We start from the raw sequence: 25,126 nt of genomic DNA on the forward strand, positions 1-25,126 counted from the left end.
CAGATGAAATTGACATATCAAGTCTTACTTGTTGCAGCCATTGTGCACATTGGCAACATTGCTTAATTTAGACTGTGTAATTAACATTTGGTCTGTTAGAACTGAGCATATTCACAACGGCATACAAGACTATGTAAAAGTGTACTATTGTTGTACTCTGTTACGTAAGTGGACTGGAATATAAAATAGGCCCAGGCACCAAAATAAAAGTGGCCCTTATTAGTGAATCCGATAGCTAAGAAATTGACCCACATTTACAAATGGAGGCAGCTTTGAACTTATAAAGACACACTCTGTAGGTGTTTTGCAAGGTATGTAAGGCACCATGAAAAGCAGACCATACAAATTGCCCTATAGACCAGTCCGATTGTATTATTTTATGTAGGCTTACAGGCCTTTGTGATTCGGCCCCAAAAAATCTAAAATGGGTAAATATATTTCGTGTTCATATAGAATTGGAACAAATAGAAAGGCCTATGCTGTTTTTTAACCTTATATTAATAGGGATTTGGACGCTTCAGGTTAAATTCACAAACGTATACATCAGCAGATAAGAGTACTGCTGTAGTGCTACCTCCAATACTTTTGTAAATCGACCACGTAGCCTCTGCAGCCACCGCTGATGGAGAACAGCCATTCTAGCAAAGAAGTTGTTGGTAGGGGCATTCTACAAACTAGCCATCAGGCTGTAGCTGTTAATAGTGCAGCAACTGCAGTGGCACTGGGTCCTGGTGTAGGGGTACTCTGTCGTCCAATAATGGCTGCCAAGAAATCAGGACCATTTTCTTTCCTAGGATTAGGGCCTATGGCACCCTAGCTATGCCAGTGCTACATACATATTTGGAATCTGCTTCCTCGGGTACAATGAAGTGTAAACAGCTCATACCTATCACTTTAGACCAACTGTCCAAGTGGCTGCCGGCAGATGAACTGCCTGTAACTACAATACTTTGGCGTGGGGAGTATCAATGTATTAGACAAGAAATTAGCATACAATTAAAAATAACATGATTATATTTACTAGTCATTATTATTAGTACTGGAACAGAATCACAATTGATAAATAGGAAGGATCAAATTGATGTATGATTGCTCATACTAGCATTTTAGGTCGAAGCCTACCAGACAGTCCACCTGTCTGGTTTGCTAAAGACATCTTAGGATCATTTGGAAAGCTTCCTTGGGAATGCGTTCCGCCCGTTGCTTACCATTGACTTTGTGGTTTGTAACTCACATTTCCTGGTTTTATTTGTTTTTGGCTATCCAGGGTGGTTTCATCCCTCCCAAAGAGCAAAGCCTTTCCACACCAACTCACCTTGTCTTATTCCACTAGTGCACCTTTCTGTAAACAGGCCTGTAAATCTTGTTTATATCTTGGCACATTTGCTGTGCATTCAGAGACAAAGCTCACATTTCAGGCTCTGTCTTCTGAGGAAGCTTTGTGTTTACTTTTCTTTCAGTGACTTCAAAGTGAGAGGATTTATGTCATATTCTTGCTAGATACTGGGGAGTTAGAAAGGTTTTTTTCCAGCAGACAACCGCATTTAAATGAACTGTGCACGTATTAGGAACACAAATGAAGCACATTTTTTGTTAATTCTGAAGTGTGTTGGAAGCAAATACTTTAATATAATCAAAACAAATCAATGCATTAGATGATGTCATTTCCACACAATATTGCACACATTGTGCACGTTTATTAGGAAAACGGTATGTCTTTGCAAATGTGTTGTCTGTAATAGCAGTGTGCTACTACACGATGCATACTCCACACAAAGCCATTTCACTCTACTCTATACCACTACATGCCACTACACTCAGCGCGACTGCACTCTACTCTGCACCACTACACTGTACACCACTGCACTACACACCACCTCACTGTACACCTTTCTACACTACTCTACCTGGGCCTCCCAAAGGGTCTGAGCCAAAGATTGCAGCTGGTCTAGAATCATGCAGCTAGATTGATCTATCAACAGCCAAGATACTGGCACGCTACACCCTTACTAACAAAACAGCATTGACTTCTAATTGTGCAAAAAACATTGTTTAAAACAGGCTGCATGATTTTCAAAATATGGCAGAGTAAAAGTCCCACTTTAGTTTCCTCCGAAATAAGGAACTATACTCTTAGGCGCAACCTCAGATCACCACATCTCAATCTCCTATATGTCCCTAAATTCTACAGGAAGAGGCTAGGGGAACCAAGTTTGCTGTGTTAGCGCCTGGTATTTGGAAGTCTTTTCCGGATAACATAAGAGCAGCAAGCTAATATGAGCAATTCAGAACTCTGCAAAACACATGGCTTTTCAGACAAGTTTATGACTAATCTACATCTCTGTCCATCTGCTAGTGCTCCCAGTGCCATGAAACCTCTAGGTGAACCTGCGCTTTAGAAATTTGATATAATATAACATAATTCTGCAGCACTCTACTCCATGCCAATGCAGTAGTCGCCACTGCACTCTAAAGCACTCCAGTCTAAGCCAGTCCTATCCACTCTTCACAACTCAACTCTACGCCACTCCACCCTATTCTGCAACTCTGCACTCCACTGTACGTCACTCTAATCTACTCTACACTAAATTTACTCTGCACCTCTGCACTCTACGCCACTCCACTCCGCCACTCCTCTCCACTCTGTCAATGAACTCTATTCAACTACACTCTACACCACTGCAGTCAATGCCACTGCACTCTACAATGCACTACTCTGCAACACTGCACTCCCTGCCACTGAACTTTGCCACTTTACTCTGCACTACTGCTTTCTATGCCAATGCACTTTATTCCTCCCCACTCTAGAACCCTCTACTCCTTTCTTCTCCATTCCACTGTGAGACACTTCACTCCACTCTCCTCTACACCACTAACGTTTAGACATGCTGAACAGCAGCCATGCTGGTGTACAACATGGCTAAAATTGGCAAAGCGAATAGCTGTTGTATCGTCAATGCTTGTTTAATATTTCTATTCTGATGAATAATAAAAATATCATGTTATTTTTAATTGTATGTTAATTTCTTGTCTAATACGTTCATATGCCAAAGTATTGTATTATGTATGTATTATGTAAATTGCAACACCGAGGGTTAACTGGCTTAATGGGTGAGGAGCGCAGGGCCTTTATGTTCTGTTATTCCCAAAGAGAAACTATATTGCTACATGTAACTTCTACATGAAGAACCTCAAGAGTAAGACTATCACTAAGGCCTGGTCTGAAGCCGCCTCCTCTCTGATGCCAGAGCGCCTCTTCATCCTCATATGAACTGGTGCCATTATTACCGTTACTGTAACCATCATATAAAAGAGTGCTTGTCTGCTTATTGGATAGAGTGAATATTCCAATCATTGGCCTGTGACGGAGGAGTGGATGATGGGGATTGAAACTAAAGCTCAGGGGTTTCACTGGCTCTTTTATCTCTTCCAGGTCCATGACTTTGCCAAGCTCAGTGGCAACAGCTACTATGTATATAATGACATTGAACTATTTAAAGAGGAGCCACATTCTGTTCAGATACACTGTGAGGAGGATATCCATGTCACAGAGGAAGTGTACAACAGACCCATCTTCCTACTGCCTTCATACAGGTAACTTCTCTCAGAAGGGCTAAGACTAGAGCCTTGAATGTGCTCATGACTGTTTGCTGGGAAAATATGGTTTGTCCTTCTATAAAGGCCATTAATATTGTGCCAGTGAAGACCACTTTTTTTTAGGTCTTGCCTCCGATCTCACTTGCGAGGGTTATTGTTTAAAGTCAATGGCTTGGAGACTGTCTAATCCTTACCTTTCTTTGGCTTCATTATCACTCTTCTTTATGCATCCTAAATGGCCAGCAGTTTCCTTCTGGTATCAGGCAGTATTTGAGGCAGTGGATGGAGAGTTTAACCTTGCTGAGGATCTATGGGGAAGTGTCCTACCAGATCAAGATTGTGACACTTTGTGGCAAACTTCGTGCCAACTCCTGCACGATATAGTAAAGCCGGCATGGTTAAAAAGGAACCATCTGTATACTATACACAGGGCTTATTTTACTTCGCTGAAGCTTTCAAAATCAATAAAGAGCTGCCTGTATGCTGTAAGAAATGTGGATTGGCCTCGGCGTCCGACACTCATATGTTCAAAGAGTGTCCAGCTCTGACCTCCTTTTGGGATAGCGTTGGCAAATTTTTGTCGGCCCTAACCTGTTATTATCAATTTATCCTTGGTCTTTTTTGGCCTTCAAGATAATGTTAGAGGTCACGCAAGATCGATACTTTTTTTATGCTGTACTCCTGACTTTGCGTAAAATGGGCAGATTCTATACCTCCCTCCTTTTTTGACTGGCAATCTTCGATTCTGGCGAATTCCAAGTTGGACTTATTGAGAACTGGTAGCCAAAAGAAGAGAAATTTCTGGAACATACTGAAAACGAAATAGAACCCGGAGTTGAGGGAGTAATTTTTCTCCCTTTTCCGGGTCCTATGATTATGCTGCCTGAATACTCTTAGAGCCAGGCTGGGAATCCCCCCCTCCCAGTATGGGGGGGGGGAGGTCCTAAGACAAAATGCCATCTAGCTCTAGAAGCTTGCAAAATAGAGTTATCTCAATGGGTGCTTTGGTGTACACATTGGCAAGTCTTAGTGCCGGTAGGTGGGAGATCTAAACTCTTCGTCGCCTACACCTCTCAGCTTGCTGAGTGAGGGCACGGACTGCTTGAGTGTGCATTCAAAGTGAGATTGGCGGTAAATGAGGACAAAAAAAAATAAAGTAAATTTTATGGGTTGTTCTAGATACAATACAGGGTGCCATGTGTAGTTAGCAGATAATTGCTCGAGAGTCATTTGCATAAGTCACTCCCTCCCAGAACAGCCACCTCAATTGCTTCAAAAGGTGTTTTGTTGTAAATTTCGAACTCCTATATGTTGGGGATCCAATTATCGCGATCAGTCACTGGGCGGGTTTTCGGCGTTAGCCAGTCTCAATTAGTAAACGACATCGGTCTGCACCCATCACGTGGTTCTTCCATGGAAATTTACAACAAAACACCTTTTGAAGCAATTGAGGTGGCTGTTCTGGGAGGGAGTGACTGACCTCCAGTATTACCTTGAAGAATATAAAGAAAGATTCCTTGACACTATACTTGCCCTGAAGAAGTCCTTAGGGACGAAATGCGTTGGCTACAGTTGTGTGTTTTTTAACCCCTTCGATGCGCATGACGGAGCGGTTACGTCATGCGCATCGGTTGCGCTGTGCGTATGACGGAACCGCTCCGTTATGGCCCCGCCCGGGCAATAGAACCTTCAGCACAGCGCGGTAATCCGCGCCGCGCTGAAGGGGTTAAGAAGATTATAAATAAAGAAAATGTATACAAGACCGGCTGAATGGATCTGGAATCTTGTTGAACTAGACTGGTTTTGATATTGAGTGGAGTGCAGGATCATTTTGTTCTTATTTAAAATTGTGGGATTCTCCCTAGGAGGCTTAGGGGTATTGAGCCTCAGGTCCCTGGCACCCTGAGATAAAGATTAATTATAACCTGATTGTTGATAGGTGCAGTGACTATTGCCCCATACCCTGTTTCTTCTTTTGTTCATACACCGCAATGCACTTCTGTTGACGTCACATATTACATCATTCATGACATGGTCAGTGACATCACTGATGACATCTCAAACGACATCACTGATGACATCATCCAGTGACTGTGTGTTTCTGTAAAGTTTAAATATGTTTTATATATATGTGCAAAGGTGTATTGAAGAATGAGTAGGTGTATAAGTGTGTGGATGGAGGATTTTGCAGGTGCGTGACTGATTGTATAAGTGAGTGATTAAACATGTTTTACTGAATGCATGGGTTAGTGACTAAACTGTGTGAATGTCTGTATCAGTCTGTCTGTTGTGTAAGCTGCTGCATGGGTTGGTCAGTAGCTACATGAGTGTCTATATGGGCTATTGATTGGTTGCCTGAGTATTTGTATGGGTGCCTGAGTGTGTGTGTGTGGGTGGGTGGGAGGTGTGTGACTCTGCATAGATGTGTTAGTGGTTGATTCACTGGATGTATGGGTTCAAGAGTGCATGTGCAAACAGCTGTATTGGTGGGTGAGTATGTGTATGGGTGTGTTGGTGAGAGAATGGATGTCTCAGTGGTACATATCCAAGTAACTACATATGTAAAAGGCAGTGTATGTGAGAGTTGGAGTATATAAATGACTATACGCGAGAGTCAGTGATTGTGAGAGTGGCTGTATGGATGAGTGTGTACTTGTATCAGTGATTGTATAAGAGAGTAAGTATGTGTTTGTTTCTGTTTGAATAAGGTGTGTGGTGTGTGTATAACTGGATAGATCAGTAAATGGAAGTGTGATTGATTCTTTGCATGACTGACTAGCTGTGTGAGTAACTCCATGGATGGGTGGTGGTGTGTGAGTGTCTGTATAGGTGTATGAGTGCTTATGATAGTGTTGTATTGATGAGTGACTGCATGTAGGAGTGACTTTATGGGTGAATGAGTGGATGTGTGCGTAGACCTATAAATCAGTGAGTGTATATGTAGTAACTGGTATTGGTGTGTCGATGGTTCTGAAAATGGTAGTCTGTATTTTACAGTGGGTGTATCAAAGGTTATATTAGAGTTTGAGGAGGTGCATCAGATATTCAAGTGGATGATGTCATCAGTGATGTCATTGACCATGTCATGAATGATGTAATATGTGACGTCATCAGAAGTGCATTGCGGGTGCCCGTGTTATAGTTAGCTGAACTAACTATAATGCTCCAATTTCTATGGTTTTGTACGAGAGAAATGTCCAACTAACTATAACATCCCTGAAACCTATGGTTTTTTCAATGAATTTCATAGGTTTTTTAAATGCTAATTTCTAACTACAACATACCAGTTGTGTTTCCAGAGTGGTGGAGGAAGGTGAGCGTGGCCTCAAACACCTCTTAGCAATCCCACTGTGTGGTATTTACTGGAGGTAACAGGAGGAGTAGTTAGCCCCCAACGTCAATCTTGGGGACCAACTATCCCTTTTATTACCACCAGTAAGTCCCACACAGCAAGATTGCTAGCTTCTTACACCAGGCCCCGCCCCCTCCCTGCACCACTGTGCAAATGTGCCCCCTAGCACGTTGCAAGTTGGGGGATTAAGCCCCCTTGAGTCCTGAGGGTCCCTGGGGGCCAACTAGCCCACAAGCTACCTTCAGTAAGCACCACAGAGCTGCGTTGCAGAGTGGTGTAAAAAGGGGGCATGGCCTTGGACCACCTCTCTGCAACGCAGCTCCCTGGCGCTTACTGGAGGTACCTGGTGGGCTAGTTGGCCCCCAGGGACCCTCAAGATTCAAGGCGATTTAATCCCCCAATTTGCAATGCAACAGAAGGAGCGTTTGCACAGTGGTGCAGGAAGGGGCGTGGCCTGATGTGACAAGCGTGCAAACGCGCCCTGTGGCGTGTTTTAAATTGGGGGATTAAGTCCCCTTGAATCCTGAGGGTTCCTGGGGTCCAATTAGCCCACCAGCTACCTCCAGTAAGCACCACAGAGCTGTGTTGCAGAGTGGTGTAAAAAGGGGGCGTGGCCTTGGACCACCACTCTGCAAAGCAGCTCCCTGGCATTTATTGGAGGTACCTGGTGGGCTAATTGGACCCCAGGAACCCTCAGGATTCAAGGGGACTTAATCCCCCAATTTAAAACGTGCCACAGGACGTGTTTTCACACTTGTCACATTAGGCCCCGCCCCCTGCTTTCACCACTGTGCAAACGCGCCCCTACCCCACCCTAGGAACAGCTGCCTCTAATTGTTGTAATGCCTTGTCCACCCTGTTGATCAGAAGTCAAAAAGTTAAGAACCACTGGCGCATAGACTGCTTAAGTTAATCTCCGACACTGGTAATTACTGATGGCTACACCCCAGTCCATCATTGATTTGCCCACCATGCCACCTCAGACAAGAACAAGCCATATGCAAATCACTTTCTTTACTGCTCTAATAAGTCCAGCCCATCTAATTGCCAGTGGCTGAAATTAATTAAAACATTACTTCCATCACCTTATTGTATGTTGCAGTAGATAACCTAAGTTCGTTGGGTATGGGTAGACGTGGATCCCGTGCTCATTGTGCTATAACTCACTGACAAGAACAATTTAATTGTTCCTATAGGGGTAAGAGCAAGACTGATTTGCATATGGCAGGTCTCTCTCTTGAGTGGCATAGTGGGTGAGAAATGATGGTCTGGAATGTGGCCCAGAGTAATTGCCGGTGTCTGAGATTTATTCAAGCATTCCTTCTTACTTGTTTTCCTTAAAACACACAGCTGCCATTTGTTCATTTTACCATTGCGTTCTGACTCTATGGAGCCCATACTGCTTTCATCGCTACCTTGAGGGCCAGGAAACAGGAGACGGAAACCGCCAACCAACACTTCCTTGCCTGGGAGCAGGAACTACAGCTCCCAGGTAGCTTTGTGGCGAGGACACTGCCGACGGTCCCACTTCGCGCCAGGAGGCGCATTTAAGCTGGCGAGGGCTCCCGCAGCACAGGAGCCCATACTGCTTTCACCGCCAGCGTGAGGGCCAGGAAACGGGAGACGGAAACTGCCAACCAACACTGTCTTGCCTGGGAGCAGGAACTAGGGCTCCCAGGTAGCTTTGCGGTGATGATGCCGCAGACTGTCCCACTTCACGCCAGGAGGTGCTTTTAAGCCTGCGGGAGCCCATACTGCTTTCATCACCAGCTTTAGGGCCAGGAGACGGAGACCGCCAACCAACACTGCCTTGCCTTGGAGCAAGAACTACAGCTCCCAGGTAGCTTTATGGCGAGGACACCGCCGACGGTCCCACTTTGCGCTGGGAGGCGCTTTTAAGCCGGCGCTGTGGGAGCCCATACTGCTTTCACTGCCAGCTTGAGGGCCAGGAAACAGGAGACGGACACCGCCAACCAAAACTGCCTTGCCTGGGAGCAGGAACTACAGCTCCCAGGTATCTTTGCGGCGAGGACGCCGCCGACGGTCCCACTTCATGCCATGAGGCGCTTCTAAACCGGCGAGGGCTCGCGCAGTGCAGAGGGTTTAGGGTCGGTGGAACAGAGCTTACATCTAGCTATTTTTAATGGAAAGTATAGGAGGGTGAAGAAGGGCAGGTTATTTTTAGCTTTCGTGGATCTCACCGCAGCTTTCGATTCGGTACTGCATGGACAGCTGTGGGAGATCCTCGAAGCAAGGGAGGTGGACACTCAAATTATCCACTTTCTTAGGTGCTTATATAGCGGCGCCAAGGCAAGAGTTCGATTTGGTCTGAATGGTGATTGCTCTGCCCCATTTCCAATCAGGAGGGGTGTTAGGCAAGGATGTGTCCTAGCTCCCTTTCTTTTTAACCTTTATATTAACGGCCTGGGCAAGGCTCTGCTCTAGGGCAACCAAGCCTTTCCCCAAATAGACGGACGTCCAGTACCCGCCCTTCTCTACGCGGATACTGCTGTCCTGATGTCCTGCACTCCGGTAGGTTTGCAGAGGGTTCTGGATAGTTTTTGTAAGTTCATGGGTCATCTTGGCCTTAGGGCGAACACCTCTAAGACCTTTATAATGAGGTGCGGTCTTGGTAGCCAGAGGTGCAGCGATATGTTTGTGGAAGGTCAGAAGATTACGCCCACAAAGAGATTTTCATACCTTTCAATACTCTTTGACCAAAATGACTCATGGACTTAAGCAGTAACTGCAAAAAAGTTAGCGTTTTTAAGGACTACAACTGCACCTGTTAACTTTTCAAGAAAATTGGGGAGAAGACAGCCAGTGGAGCTTATCCAGATCTATAAAGCAAAATTTATTTCTACTGCTATGTATGGAGCAGGGGTGTGGGGTTTCGTTGACACGTACCCGTTACAAGTGGTGGAAAACTCCTTTTTAAGATACAACTTGGCTGTCCCATGTAGTACATCTTCGCATGTTTGCCATGCTGAGGTGAACTTATCGTACATCTCCGAGCTTATAAAAATTGAGCCTATTCTTTTATGGCATAGTATCTGGACAAAACCTGAGACAAAGCTAAATCGGGATATCTAACAGACCGTTTGAAACTGGAAAGGGTCATAAAGATCCCTTGGGTAAGGTATGTCCGAAATTTTAGGTCTGACCTGGGCCATTTAGAATATTGTACTGACCCAAGTACCACGCTGCTGATCACTAGAAAGGATCTAAAAAAAAAAGAGGTTCTTCTTTTTCTGGACACTATAAGATAGTCAGTAGAGACAATCATAGCTAGTGGCTATGATAGGTTTTTATTGACTAGATTTAGGTTTGGCATCTTCCACAGACTTGTAAGTTTTCCAAAAATGGGGCCAGAGAAATGCAAATGTGTCCCTGTGACAATCATTCAGAACAAACTACTATACATGTCCTTTTATTTTGTAGATTTTACAGTACTTTAAGAAAAGAATGGATTGTCCCAATTTTAAAATCTCTGGGGATGAGACAATGTCGCCCGGCGTTCATTGTGCTACAGCTTTTGGATAATGTTCACAGAACGTGGAGGATAGGAATGTTTATTTAAAAAGTACTCAGGCATAGGAAATGTATTTTATTTTAATCCACGAGGTCATAAAGTATGCCTTAGGACATCAGTATTATTAATTTGAATTTTATAATGAATTGTATATGGTATATTTTTTAACCTTTTATGAACTGTCTGTTTTTATGTGCTTTTATGATTGTCTGAAAAAGCAATCGAATAAAGTTCTTTCTGACTCTATTTACATTTCCTTACTTCTTCATAAGCTTTGTATTCCACTGAATGTTAACATGCATCTGAAATTTCTTTAATCTAAGACAAAATAGTGCTCAAATTCGTATTCAAATCATAAAAATGTAATGTTAGTGACATATGTAGCTGTAGATACACATGCTGTGCATACTCCTGCCATCTAATGTTGAGCTTGGACGTGTGCATGGAGCATTGCGGGCCTCATCTATACCATCTTCAAAACATGAGAATGGTCTCTGGTATCTCCTTTCCAAGCAGGCTTCAGGAGGAAAGTCATCCCCATTGATCAGGTTTTCCGATACACTCTACTGGCCTGGAAGACGGTGTTGTTATAACAAGGCGGTCTTTACATTGCCTTTATTGATCTTAAGTCAGCCTTCGATCTTATCTCCAGGCCTAAACTATGGCAGGTCCTACGTGATCAGGGGCTCCCGTATGACCTCTTGTCACTTCTAATTCAATTGCATGAGGAGAGCTATGCGAGGGTGCTCTGGGGGGACCAAGGGCAGTTATCGGATCCAATCAAAGTTGTTAGAGGGGTGCGGAAGGGCTGCGTCCTAGCCCCCACTCTATTTTCGCTTTTTATAAATAAAGTGGTGAAGTACCTAGCAGAGGTCCACGCAGACGCCCCCACAATGGGGAGGATACAAATAACAACTATACTGTTTGCGTTCGACACTCTGTTGGTTTCTAAAACCCCTAGTGGCCTCTAGTTGCTACTTGACCGCTTCATGGCCTTTTGTGGATTGAGAGAATTGGAGATCAACACCTCAAAAACAAAGCTCTTGCTGATGAACCCTCACAAATCATTCAGGGGCAAATTGCTGCTGGGGGGGGGCCCTTGGAGAGAGTGGACACATTTGATTATTTGGGTGTAACTCTTACGGAAAAACTGTCCTGGAAACAACATATCTCTAAACAAACCCTTCAGCAGAGGAAAACCGCAGGGGCATTGATCATTGAACATAGGGCCTCGCAAACGAGGCCAATAGCAGCCCTGCTCCAGATTTATGATCTGAAGGTGGTAGGCTCAGCTCTCTATGGGGCTGAAATCTGGGGGTTCGACAACTTAGAGGGCCTTCTCCACACAAAAAACAAATGCTTAAGGTTGCTTTGCTTTCTCTCCCAGAGTACCCAGCTCCTTCCCCTAAGATTGGACATTGGCAGAACCACTATAGTGGACAAAGCAAGCCTACACCCTTTAATTTTTTGGATGCGACTAAAACAAACCCCTGAGTTTATCCACTATGTGGCCGCCCTTGAAGAAGTCCATAAGCTAGACCGGTTCAAATAAATTGGGTGGTTTAACAATATCAAGTCATTGCTTTCCGCTATAGGCTGGGGGAATACGTGGGTTGAGTCAGATGTTAGTTTGCTTCCTACTAGAGACAGTGTTAAGATCTGTTATTGGAACTGGGTGAATCGGAGAAATGCCACACAAATAACAGGAGGCCGTCTCACATCAGATTTTTTAGAGTTTAAGCTACTAGGCTTGTACGAGCAGTATATGGAGGTTATCATCATTCCATGTGATAGAAAGCTGTATATCCAATTTAGATTTGGCACCCTCCCTCTGAAATCGTTTACAGCCGCATGGCAGGGGGAGCTACGGATGCATTGCGCTGTTGTCCCCGTTGCCCAGGGACCCATGAGACGATCAAACACATTCTCTTCGCATGCCCACTTTATAAAACCTCGAGGCAAAAATGGTTAGCCCCTGTGTGCAGGCAGATGGCTACCCGATGCCATCAGGAGGTGCTATGCATCTTAAATACAGACTTCAGGCCACTGATTTCTGGGTAAAATCTGGCTTACTAGGCGGTTTGCCCTGAAGATTGGCTGAACCATACTATACCCTTCGAAATTTAGATCATTCACTGTGATTTTCTGCAAAGGTTATCAGCACAACATCGCTCGGATTTATTTTGCACAACAGTAACGCTACCGAGCTATATTGTACACATTGTTTCTTCATTTATGTGAGCTATTGCTTAATTCTAAAGGGGCTACATGAGCAACAATGTAATATGTGCTCCCATCATTTTACCTAATATGTATGCACTAAGGTTCCCTTGCACTAAATGCACTTGCACTTTCTTAAATATATTTATGAGGCCCAACCGGGATACCGTTGGGTATGGTGACGGCGCTCCCGCACGGGGGAGATTGGTCGAGCCTACAGGGGTGGGAGGAGGCGGGCCTCCAAATGCTGGGCGATTTGTACGAGGAGGGGGAGATGCTCCCTTATCAAACGCTGCAGGAGCGGTTCGACCTTCCGAGGGGGGACTTCCTGCTGCACGCGGCGGTGACCGGGGCGATGCAAGAGTACTGGGGGGAGGGGCTCAGCGAGCCTCCTACATCTGCGGCTTGCCAATACGCTATGTCGGCTGGCACCCGCAAGGCGGTTACCTGTCTGTACTCCAGAATGCTGAGTGAAACATTACAGCCGATGACAGCCCTGAAGGAAAAATGGGAATTGGATCTACAGACAGAGATACCCGACGCTACGTGGGCGGGCTTGGTTAGAAGGGCCAGAAAAAGTACAAGGAATGCACGCTTCCAACTGATCCACTTTTATATTCTCCACAGAGCTTACCTCACACCAGGTAAAATTCGGAAATATTTCGGAGCGGAGGAGGTGGCGTGCCCTAGATGCGGCACGGTTGGAGCGGAGCTAGGCCATATGCTGTGGGATTGCCCCCGCCTGCGCGACTATTGGAGGGCAGTGGGCGAGACGCTGACAGAGGTAACGGACAGGGAGTTGCAATATAGTAAAGCGGTCTGCGTTCTGCACTGGTTCCCACACACTCCCAAGAACAAGACCACGAGTAGATTCATAGACATGGGCCTCCTCTTAGCAAAAAGGGAAGTGACGAGACTGTGGAAATCAAAGGTGGGTCCCACGCATAGGAGATGGCTTAAGGAGCTGCAGAAATGGGCGGCGAGTGAAAGTACACTCAGATACCAGCTGGCGAGCCGTAGGGAGGACGATAAGGCGTTGGAGGCGGCCACAGCGTGGGAGGTGATGGTGCAGGCCCTGCGCAACAGTGAGGATGAGGACGGAGTGGGTCCGTCGGACAGTGAGGATAGCCCCCGGACTATTCCGGTCGCAAACACACAGTAGATAGGGATACACTGCAAAAATGTACCCAAAACCACTTACACGAGCCGCCACCAGTCGTCGACGAGAGCACTGTTGGGTGGGGAGGGAGGGTAAGGGCGATTCAGGGATAGGGGAAGGGTTTTGTTGGGGTGGGGGGGCGTAAAAAATCTTCAAAGCGGAATGTAGACGTCCTATGAGGATACCAACGACGCTAGTCGCTGATGTAGATAGGGGACGCTGGCCAACATGTTGACGCTGCCCGGCCTCCGGGATGTGGGCTAATAAGCTGTGTATGAATGCCTCCTGGCCTAGCAAAGAACTGGCACCGATGATTGAGGCGCAGGCCCGTAATGTATGTACAGTGATAATCCTGTGATTCTGCAATAAAAACGGTTTTAAAAATAACAAAAATGAGGCCCAACCGGTGAGAGCAATCTCCTCAGCGCAACTCTGTCCACGTTTTTTCTGTGCATTTGTATGAAGATTTTTATCATTGTATTGCTTTTATAAATTATAGTTTTTAACGGTCAGTCTAGCTGTAAACTGATGGATCCATCCACTAATGAGGTTCAATCCGTGAGAGCAATCTCCCTAGTGTGCTCTGTCCAGGTCCTATTGTATTTGTATGAAGACTTTTATTATTGAATTGTTTTTATACATCTCAGCTCTTTAGTTGTCAGTCTAGCTGTAAACTGATGGAACCACCCAACAGTATTTTGGACGTTGCACCTATAATGCATTTATGCCATGCTTCAGTTATTTATCCTCATAGTATATGCACGTGCACTTTAAAGCAATCTTCATAGAGATCCACTATGTGTTAGCCTCTAGTTCGACTTACTTGCTATCGCATGTCTTAATTTTTTGTTGTTTCTTATGGAGGTGATACATTTTTACATGTCAATTAATTTTTGTATGCAGAATGAATTATGACTATGTTTGTGATGGTGAATCCACTGTTTCGTACTCTTTTGCATTTTGATGGTCATAATGACTGAATAAAGTTCTTTGACTGACTGACATATGTAGCTGTAGATACACATGCTGTGCATACACCTGCCATCTAGTGTTGAGCTTGGATGTGTGCATGGAGCATCAGGGGCCTCATCTATACCATCTTTGACCTATGAGAGTGGTCTCTGGCTGAAAAGGACTCCATTCTGTTTTTGCCCCAAGTGTCATTCAAAGTACCCCAAGACAGACCATCAAGAAGACTCCTGTGGAGCCTGTTTCGCAATAAAATGACTCTTCGAACTGACAAGCTTGTCGCATTGCCTCAGCCTCCATGGCACACTGACAGCAGGAGGACACCCCTGACCTCATCGGGGACAAAGGCACCGAGGGCAGCCAGCAGCAAGAGAGACCGCCAGCGGGGAAGTTGAGGAGCTCTCATTGGCTGAGAGTTCAGACTCCATTGTCGAGGAGGAAGAGCCCCCACCGGCACAGTCCAAGGTGGTCGCAGTGAGTTTCAGCACCCAACACATGACTCCTCCTCATCATCATTTACCTCCTCGGGAGGTCAGAGCCTCAAGCTCCCAAAGTACTCATGAGGCCTCTGGGTCACCAACGCCACAAAGCCATGATCTGCACTTTGAGGAGAGTTCGGAGCCAAAGCCTGACCATACTTTAGCACCGAAGTCCACCTCCAAGACTTGCCCATACACCTCGGCAGCTGCACTGGCACTGGTTACAAGAATGACTCCGAAAACTCTTTCAGAACCAAAGATACCTGTTTCGGAGCCGAAGCCGCTGGACTCTAATTCAAGCTTGGCACTGCATGAGCTTAGATAACTGTCCTCTCCAAAGACGCCTGCATCTTCTGCTGCTTCAGAGGACTTTGAGCAACCAATGCTTCCTCACCTACATGAAGAGCTCGACGTCAGATAGTGTTTATTACATATCCAGCCTGACACTGCGGATCCTTGCTAAGTCTCCAGACAAGCCTAAAGACCTGGCTCCTTCTAACATGGAATTAACTTTCAAGGAGGTACTAAACAAGCCTTCGAAGCTGATTCACCGAAAGCATCAGTACCTTGACAAGGCCACTTCCCGTCCACAGCTGTCTCCTCCTCCACCTCCTCTTTCTTCACCTCACCTCCCCTCCCTTTTCTCCTTATCTGCCTCTTGCACCACTACCCACCTCTCTCTTACCATCTGTGAACCTTATGACACATTCACCACAGGGATCTTCTCCTTCAGAGGTGGTAAAATTCCAAAGTCTCTGTATGACCCCTCTTAGAAGAGGCAACCAACTCAGGACCCCTGGGGTGATTACGACATCGCAACCCCAGCTGATAGAGACCCAGATCTTTATCCAGCTAAGCAGTCACCCCCGGATTACACCACTTTGTATCGTAATGTGCTCCAGCGTGCAGCAACCTTCCACAAGATGGAAATGCACAAGCAACCTGTGGATGAAGACTTCCTCATGGAGAGTTTCTCCTCCACACACCTCAATGTGATATTTGCCTATGTTGAAGAGATTGCTATGACCCACACATGACCTCTTCAAAGAGCCAGTGAAGGCACATGTTGTCACCCCCAGCACAGATTCAAAATATAAAGCCTCACATTCTAACCTCCCACTACATCAGGGGTCAGCTTCCACCGGACTCTCTGGCGGTACTCACGGCACGCAAGCCTGCTAATTCACAATGTAGAGCTGATGCTCCCCCTCCACATTGGGAGAGCAAGAAGATTGATGCGGCTTGCAAGCGTGTTGCCACCCCGTCTGACATACATTGGCGGCTTGACAACTTAGTGGGCCTGCTTTCTCACTATGACAGTGCTCATTGGGATCAACTAGAAGATCTGATTCCGCATCTTCCTGAGCAATACAGAAAACATGGCCAGCGATTGGTGGCAGACGGAAAAAGTATTTGTAACATCAACATCAGGTGTGCACTAGACACAGCGGACACAGATGTGTGCGTGAAGTCAATTCTAGTGTCCTTCTCCACAGACGTGTGACTGTGTTTGTCGGGCTTTAAAGGGAGGCTCAACCACATCTCAGTTTGCCTTTCAATGGAGAACATCTTTTTGAAGGGCAAGTTGATAAGATGTTGGATAAAATTAAAAAGGATACAGAGACAACAAAAGCAATGTGTGCTCTGCAAACACCAGCTACCCGCAGCTCCTTTTGGTGCGCACCATATCGTGGCAGGCCCCGAGGCTTCTCTGTCCTAATCCAGGCAGCAAAACCAGCATCCACCCACCAGGGTTTACTACAAGAGGAGATATAGAGGCAACAATAGTAGAGGCAGAGGAAAAGGTGCAGCCCCTAAATGCAACGCACCTGCAAAACAGTGACTCCCTCACCCTTCTCCAACCCGACTATCCAAAACCTGTCAGGGGAAGAGTGCTATTGGTTTGGTGGAAATTCACTCGTTTGTTGAGGTAGACCGGTCCTTCTTTGTGCAGTACCTTGTAAGTGTGGGCGAGCAGCTTAAACTGACATCTCTTCGCGACTGGTAACCAGTGAAGTTTTATGAGATGGGGGGTAATGTGCATCTGTCTGGGGGGGTCACGGATGATTCTGGCTGCTGTGTTCTGGATGGTCTGGAGCTTCCTCATGAGTTGGGCGATGATTCATGCATAGAGGGAGTTGCCATAGTCGATAGCTTGCGTTATGGTACGCCTGGTGTTGGGTGGGAGCCATCTGAAGACCTTTCTGAGCATACGGAGGGTAAGGAAGCAAGCAGAGGATACAGCGCTGACCTCCTTCTTCATGGAAAGCTGGCTGTCGAGGATGATGCCGAGGTTACGGGTGTGTTCGGTGGTTTGGGGGTTTGGCCCAACTAAGATGGCCACCATTTGTTGTTCCAGAGAGTGTCTTCATTTTCTGATGATGAGAACTTTTGTTTTGTCTGTGTTGAGTTTGAGGTAGTTGTTGGTCATCCAGATGGCCTCATCTTTCATGCATCTTTGGAACTTGTCTTTGATGGTCGTTGGGTAGTTAGTTAATCAGGGAGAGGATGAATTGGTTGTCATCTGTGTAGGAGTTGATGTTGAGTCCGTGGCTCCTAATGATGTTGGCCAGGGTTGTCGTGTACACGATGAAGAGGGTTGGGCTGAGGAATGAGCCTTGAGGTACACCGCAGGTGATGTTCTAAGGTAGTGAGGAGTAGGGAGGCAGGATGATCTTCAGTGTTCTTCAGTGTTCTTTCTGTTAAGTAGGATGCGATCCACTTGAGGGTTTCTCCTTGGATTCAGATTTGGTGGAGTCTGTTGATCAGTATGTGGTGGGATATGGTGTCAAAGACTGCTTAAAGGTCAAGGAGGATGAGGGCGGCAGTTTCTCTGTGGTCTAGCAGCATGCTGATGTCGTCTTTGGCTTCAACTAGAGCTGTCTCTGTGCTGTGGTTTTCTCTGAAGCCAGATTGGGAGGGGTCCAGAAGGTTGTGGTTCTCCAGGTGTCTAGTAAGCTCAATGTTGATAGCTTTCTCGATGACCTTGGCTGGGAAGGAGAGCAGGGAGATGGGTTAGTAGTTTTTGGGGTCTCCTGGGTCCACGGATGGTTTATTTTGCAGTGGCTTCACGTCGGCATGATTCCATTTCTAGGCAAAGTGGGTTGTGGTATAGAGGAACTGAGGACCTTGGTGAGTACTTTGCTGATGGGTTTATTGCCGAAGTAGAAAGTTTGGTAGGGGCAGGGATCTGCTGGTGCTCCGGAGTGGATGGATCTCATGATGGATGCTGTTTCCTCATCTGTAAGGGCATTCCATGAGGTGAGCTGGTGTTGGTGTGTATTGGCTGGCTTGAAGAGGTTGATGTTGTCCTAGATGGGGAGTTAGGGTGTGAAGTCTTGGTACATGGTGTTGATTTTGAAGGTGGTGGTATTGGTTGAGGTCGTTGTCAGTCCTAAAGGGTCTCACTCATGCGCCATCTTTTTTTTGTCTGCAGTTGTGTTTCTGGGTTTTCAGTTCTACCGTGAATCAGTTGGGGTGTCGTGTTCGTTTCTTAGGGTTGGTGGGTTTCCTAGGTGCGACTTTGTCCGTTCTTGCCCTGATACAGTTTGTGAAGTCTTCTGTTGCTTGTTCTTTGACTTCTGTGATGGTGGGAATTGAGGGCGTTGGTCCATTGTTTGATACCTTTTTTTTTAGCTGTGCGGTGTTTTGCTGGTAGTAGTGGCGGGATGTTGGAGTTCTGACATGATAAAATGGGCGCAGTGGTGATAGGTCCAGGTGAGCTCCTCTGTGTGTGTGTATTTTACTCTGTTACTGGCTGAGAGGATAGGGTTGAGTGTGTGTCTTGCGGAGTGGGTGGGGATGGTCAGTATCTGCTTGAGTCCACGGTGGGCCATGCTTTCTAAGAGGCCGTCTGTGTTGGTGTCTTCGGTGTTCTTTTGGTGAAAGTTGAGGTCTCCTAGGAATATGTACAGATTTGAGTTGATGGTGAAAGGGGCGAAGAAGACGTGGATTACATTGCAGAAAGCAGGGCAGGTCCTGGAGGTCTGTAGACGAGGGTGCTTTTGCTGTTTGTATGGAGTAGGAAGTGGAAGTGGAGGTGCTCCTTGAAGGGGGTGGAGTAGTCGGTGGTGGTTGAGCATTTGAGGTTCTGGCAATGCCTCCGCTGTTTCTGTTGGACTGGTCTCGGTGTGCAATCTTGTATTCTTCCGGGGTGGCTTTGGTGATGTCTGGAGCTGACAAGGGGTTCAGCCACGTTTCTGTGATGAAGACAGCGTCTGGGTATGGGTCGTGGTGGTGTCCCAGATTTCTGTTGTGTGTTTTCCGAGTGAGCGTGTGTTGATCAGCAGGCAGTTGATCTTTCCGGAAGAGTTGAAGTTGGCCTTGTTGGTGGTGCAGGTGAACCGGCAGTTCCGGCCGGAGAATGGGCCTTCGGTGGTCCTGGGGGAAGGCATGGGCCCAGTTATTGTTGTCCTGGCATCCGGGGTTCGGTGACTCGAAGTTGGTTTGAGGTGAAGCGGAGGCTATCCGCTGGGGTAGGGATCCTGAAGCTGGGTATGGTCCAAGTATGTGTGCTGCGTGACTTCTCCATGCATCTGTTACATGGTCGCATTGGGGTCTCCATGCTGTAGGGTCACAGGGGTTGGAGGAAGGGGGTGACGTGGCCTTCGCGGGGTTGGTATCCAAAACGGGAGGGGGAGCAGGAGGCAAAGCTGTGGGGGACAACTTAACCGTGGAGAACAGGGGTGGGGGGACACTGGCAATCCTGTGGCAAGAGGCGGGGCAGAGATAGGCTGGGCCTGCCTGGAGAGTGTGCAGGCATGTGTGGAGAGACATGCCCTGCAGGGAGCCAGGGAGAACGATGCAGGGAGGCTAGCTACTGAGGGGAGCAGGTGCTGGAGAGCAAGAGGAGAAAGCGAGGTGGCGAAGAAGCGGGGGGACTTGCTTGAAAACAATGACGAAAGAGGGGTGGCCCAGGCCAGTCTCCTCTGGGCTCTGACAACTGTGGACGGGCCTACCCTTGGCCTGGGATTTGCCCCTATGCCACGCAAGCGCGTCCTGGGATGCAGGAGGCGGTGCCTGGTGAAGAAGGGCTTGCAGCGGGAACAAACCAAAAGGTCCTCTCCCAGGAGCAGAGGCTGATGGGAGTTGTGGTCTGGAGGGAAGAGTCCACTGGTTCCGCAGTGAGGGAGGAGGCACCCGGTGAAGGGCTGGCATGATTCAGGCACAAATAGGCTACTGACACAACCTTCCCCACATCGATAAGTTGCTACTTCATTTGTCCTTGGCATTCTTCACCTCCTCCATGGTAAATTGTCTCCTTGCTCATTACCGCGTTTCTCCTTGCCAAAATGGGTCTTCACATACCTCACTATCTTACAAAAGCACAAACCTTCCTTTACTAAATAATGATGCTTTTTCCGCACCTGCAGTAGAAACAAAAAATGCGAGCAAACACATTCTACATTGAAGGTTAAATACGAATTAAATGATCAACTTAAACATGAGCATGTGCTGAAACTTTACTTGAGTCCGCAAAATCATGTCAACTTAATAGTGCAGAGGGTTACAAATATGTTGTTGTAGTAACTTTATTTCGGTCGAACAACCTTTAAAAGTACAGATACATACAAAAAGAGAATAAAAAAACATTTAAAACAATTAATTTAAAAAATTCTGCCTAATACGCCACATATACAACAAATAACGGGAAACAGCAAACACAATGGGAGGGTGGGTGTCATATGTCAATATCCTACAAGCATGTGTGTAATGCAAAAAACCCAAAATCCTACAAATAGGAATCAACCAGCGTTTTCTAGGTACAGAATAAGCGGGACAAAAAAACAAAACGTGGGAAATATTCTCAGTATGGTAAGTACATACAGGGCAAGCTAAAATATTTGATTTATTCCACTTAGAAGTGAAAGATCTTATAGGAAGAGTGCCATAACGCAGCTGAACATACAGCTTACCGGCAGCTGGGGGTTCAATTAAGTCCATAAAAGCCTCGGCCCCTGGCTCTGTTTTTATTAGAAGGAACTCAGATGATAACCTCCCCACGGAGGGTGAACTCATCAGCGTCTGAAGATTTGACATATAAATGTAGGAGAGGAGTGCCTTCTTAGATATCCCAGGGCAGTTAATCTCCGGCGTGTCCCATAATCCGGGGAAACCAAGCCTGGTACAGAGTGCTCTGATATGTCTAAGCCAAGGGATCATTTTGGATCTAAGGGTAGGCCAAATCTCAATGAATTCAGCTCTATAGTCAGCCAGTTCAGGGACAGACCATAGCCTCTTCCAGTACATAATTGGCCTAGCGCCTATTATCTCCTCTATAGGGGTTAATTCAAGATCAAATCTAAGAGGGATCAGCGGTGTACTGGGCGGTAGACCAATTAAGTTTCTAACAAAAGACTGTTCCACCCTTTTAAGATCAAGAGACTGGGACTGCATATGCCCCCAAAGTTCAGCCCCATAGACTGCTGACATTCTTGCTTGGCGACTATAAATTGTAAGTGCAGGGGAGACCGGCCTGAATGTAGATTCCTTGAAAACTTTAGTTAGTCCCCCTGCTAGCTGGGTAAGCCTAAGCGTTGATCTATCAATGTGTTTATGCCAATCAAATTTCTCAGTAAGGGTAACGCCCAAGTATATGAACGTTTTAACCCTTTCCAGAGGGCTACCACAAAGCACAGGATTAGGGCGGGTACGTTTTGGGGGGTTGAAAATCATAAACTTTGTTTTTCCTATGTTTATTTCCAGCCCCCGAAGATGGCAAAACTCTACAAAGGCATCGAGGATATTTTGAATGCCCGATGATGTTCTGGACAACAAAAGTGTGTCGTCCGCGAACATCAAAGCGGGCACTCTGCCTGTAACCAATCTAGGTGCATCGATATTGGGTGCACCATTCAGATGTTCAATATGGCCGTTTATATAAAGGCTAAAAAGGGTAGGGGCCAAGACACACCCTTGGCGAACTCCTTTCAAGACTCGAAATTGTTCTGTGAGTTCTCCATTCCTTCCAGACCTAACCTGAGCAAAGTTGTTTTGGTGTAATTTTATAAGAATGGCTAACAGATACGGCGGGAGACCCATTTCCGCTAGGACATTCCAAAGTTTCCCACGCGGGACCAGGTCAAAAGCTGCCCGCAGGTCCACAAATACAAGGTAGAGGCTGCCACCCTCCACCTTAGCTGTTTTCCAATACAGGACCTGCAGGCGAAATATCTGGTCTAAAGTAGAAGTACCAGGCCTGAATCCTGCCTGGAGAGTGGATAAGATCCCCTTTTCCTCAATCCACCCGAGGATCCTGTCCAAAATAACCCTCCCCATCATTTTTTGTGATGTATCGATTAAACTGATGGGTCTGTAATTTGAGGGGATTAAAGGACAACCCTTTTTGTGGATCGGCACAATTTCGGCTCCTAGCCAAGTAGGCGGCAAATCGTCGCCCAACAAAATCCCGTTAAATAGGGTGACCAAGTAAGGAGCCCAAATTTTTGGTTGTGTCCCAAAAAGGTCCCCAGGCAGTTTATCCAGGCCGGGAGCTTTTCCTGGGAGTAGATTTCCTAGGGCGATCTCATCCTCACGGAGAGTGATTAATTCCTCAGGTACGAGACATTGGCTAGCAACAGTTAACCGGGCAGGTTCTTCAAGTATATTAGGGCTATAGGGTTGCTGGGATTCAATAACGTTGTTAACCATATCGCCACACTCAGAAGTGCCATAAAGGGCACAGAAGTGGCTTTCCCAAGCGGAGGGGGCAATGTTAGGGGCAGGGGCCAAACTGAGGCCGCTAAATCCAGAGGCTACTATAGTCCAAAAAAGTTTCGAGTTATTGTTACCAAGTGCAGAGCCCAGTTTATCCCACTTGGCAACTTCCCAATCCTTTTTGGCATCACTAAGCGCCTTCTTGTACGCAGAGCGATGTAGCTTAATGGCTTCCCTATTACTAGTTTTTAAGGCTCTAATAAGAGCCTTCCTGGTGGCTCGACAGGAGGCATTATACCATTGTGGGGACGAAGTCCGTTGAAGGTTAGCCCTCCTCACGGGACAAAAGATGTCCTTAATTGCTGCCACCAGGTTGACATGAATATCCGACGCCCTGCCTAGTTGTTCAACTTTTCCCATTTCTTCTATGTAAGGGATAATGATCTTATATAAGGCGGCTAACTTTGCATCGGACATCTGAAAGTCTAGCCACTTAACTCTTCGTCTACAATTTGAAATAGTTAAAGGCACAGTGACAGAATGTTCAGCCAAAGTTTGGCATTTAAGCCCAAAGCTCCCTGCCCTAAGTGAGAGTACCAAGGCATTGTGGTCGCTGTCAGTTCTTTCAATAATTCTAAACTCAAGCGCCTTATCCCAGTGCCTGGCCTCTAAAAAGATGTAATCAATTATGGAAGACTGGTTATGCCGATTAAATGTCACCTTTCCCGGTCTGTCAGGTTCCACCCTTCCATTACAGGCTCAAAATGAAGTTGTTAGTACAAATGACTGCAGTTGTAAAACTAGCGGTGTCCAAACCTTGACCCGGGGAACCAGTGGATGGGGAATCCCCCACAATGAATCAACGTCATCTGAGTCACCCATGGACAAGTCCATCAGTGGCTCAAAATGACAGTTGAAATCACCGCCCACGATCAACACAGTGGATGGGTCCATTGTGTGGATAAGAGTCATCAGAGTTTCAATGGCCTCTGAAACAAAACCCCGCCTAACTGGCCTTGAGTATACATTAAATAATGCAATATTTTGCCCATCTAGTGTAGTCAGCAATACACACTGAACATCCTGCGAGTTAGTTCTCATTTGTGTTGCAGTCACTCCTAAGTGCGTACCAACCCATATGGACAGACCCCCTACCGGTCTACCCCTCTCACCCTTACTAGCCACGATATCAAATGTAGCAAAACCCTGGGCTTGATTATTTTTCAGTGCCCAAGTTTCTTGTAACATACAGATATCGTGGAGGGCCATAAAGGAGCCCCATTCATGAATGGGCAGTTTACTCTTAATGCCCTCCACGTTCCAGGAAAGGATTTTTACATGGCAGGTCAGTAGATCTTGATTAGCTTGATCATGGGGCAAAGGGCTACAGGGATCATTAATCGTAGCAAATCCCTCTTCTGGCGCAGAGGCATACTCATAGGGCAATACGTATAGATCAGATTGGATGAGACTGTTCCAGAGGGAATAGATTGTTGCAGGGAGAAGGTCTGCGGTGGGGGAATCAACTCTGTATCCACAGCCTGGTGGCCCAAAGTGGTAGGCCCACTAATTAGGGATCTCCTCTGTCAATCACAGTCATCAAAGCCTGAGAGGGCATCGAATCTATTTGCTACTTCCAGGGGGGTAAATGGTGGCCAAAGATCAATCCTCCTGGAACCATATCGGTGGCTCCCATAGGGCACAGTGACCCAATCAGATACACTTTCGTGAGCCGCAGGGATAGGTGCATGGGTGAGGTGCTGGTTATCATAGGGTATAGGTAATACAGGAGGGTATGACTGCATTCTAGCTGGGTCCCTGGAATATGCCCTTTGAAAGACTAAGGGTCTTGGGTAGAAGTATGTCAATTCGCGAGGCATAATGGACCCACAGTTTTTGGTCGGAGTGTGGTCAAGGATATGTGTAACTACTCTGGGGTCTCTAAAGTTAATAATAATTATATCCCCCTCAGTATCCTTAGCTCTACGTCCCAACCAGGGCAGTCTCCGGACATGCAGTATCTCCCCATTTACATTAAAGGGAAGGGGCCTGTTTAGGGTAAGCCAATGCATGGTCTTGTTTTTAAGCTCAAAAAAACCTTCCTTTTTACCCTTTTCCAATGGCGGAACTCTCGTAAGCACTACCACATATGGGACCGCTTC

At 46.4% G+C, this 25,126-nt stretch overlaps 1 protein-coding gene across 4 annotated transcripts in view; it reads left to right on the top strand.

The window, feature by feature from the left end:
- PALD1 (phosphatase domain containing paladin 1) overlaps window positions 1-25,126 on the top strand; it is a 958,342-nt gene that overhangs the window by 452,383 nt on the left and 480,833 nt on the right. For all 4 annotated transcript variants that reach the window (XM_085603872.1, XM_085603871.1, XM_085603874.1 and 1 more), the window contains one exon: window positions 3,434-3,594. In XM_085603872.1, coding sequence (XP_085459998.1) covers window positions 3,434-3,594 — 161 coding nt within the window. The remainder of the gene's footprint in view (window positions 1-3,433; window positions 3,595-25,126) is intronic.

The sequence above is a fragment of the Triturus cristatus genome, chromosome 1_2 (assembly GCF_964204655.1).
Source record: "Triturus cristatus chromosome 1_2, aTriCri1.1, whole genome shotgun sequence".
NCBI classification, from domain to species: Eukaryota; Metazoa; Chordata; class Amphibia; order Caudata; family Salamandridae; genus Triturus; species Triturus cristatus.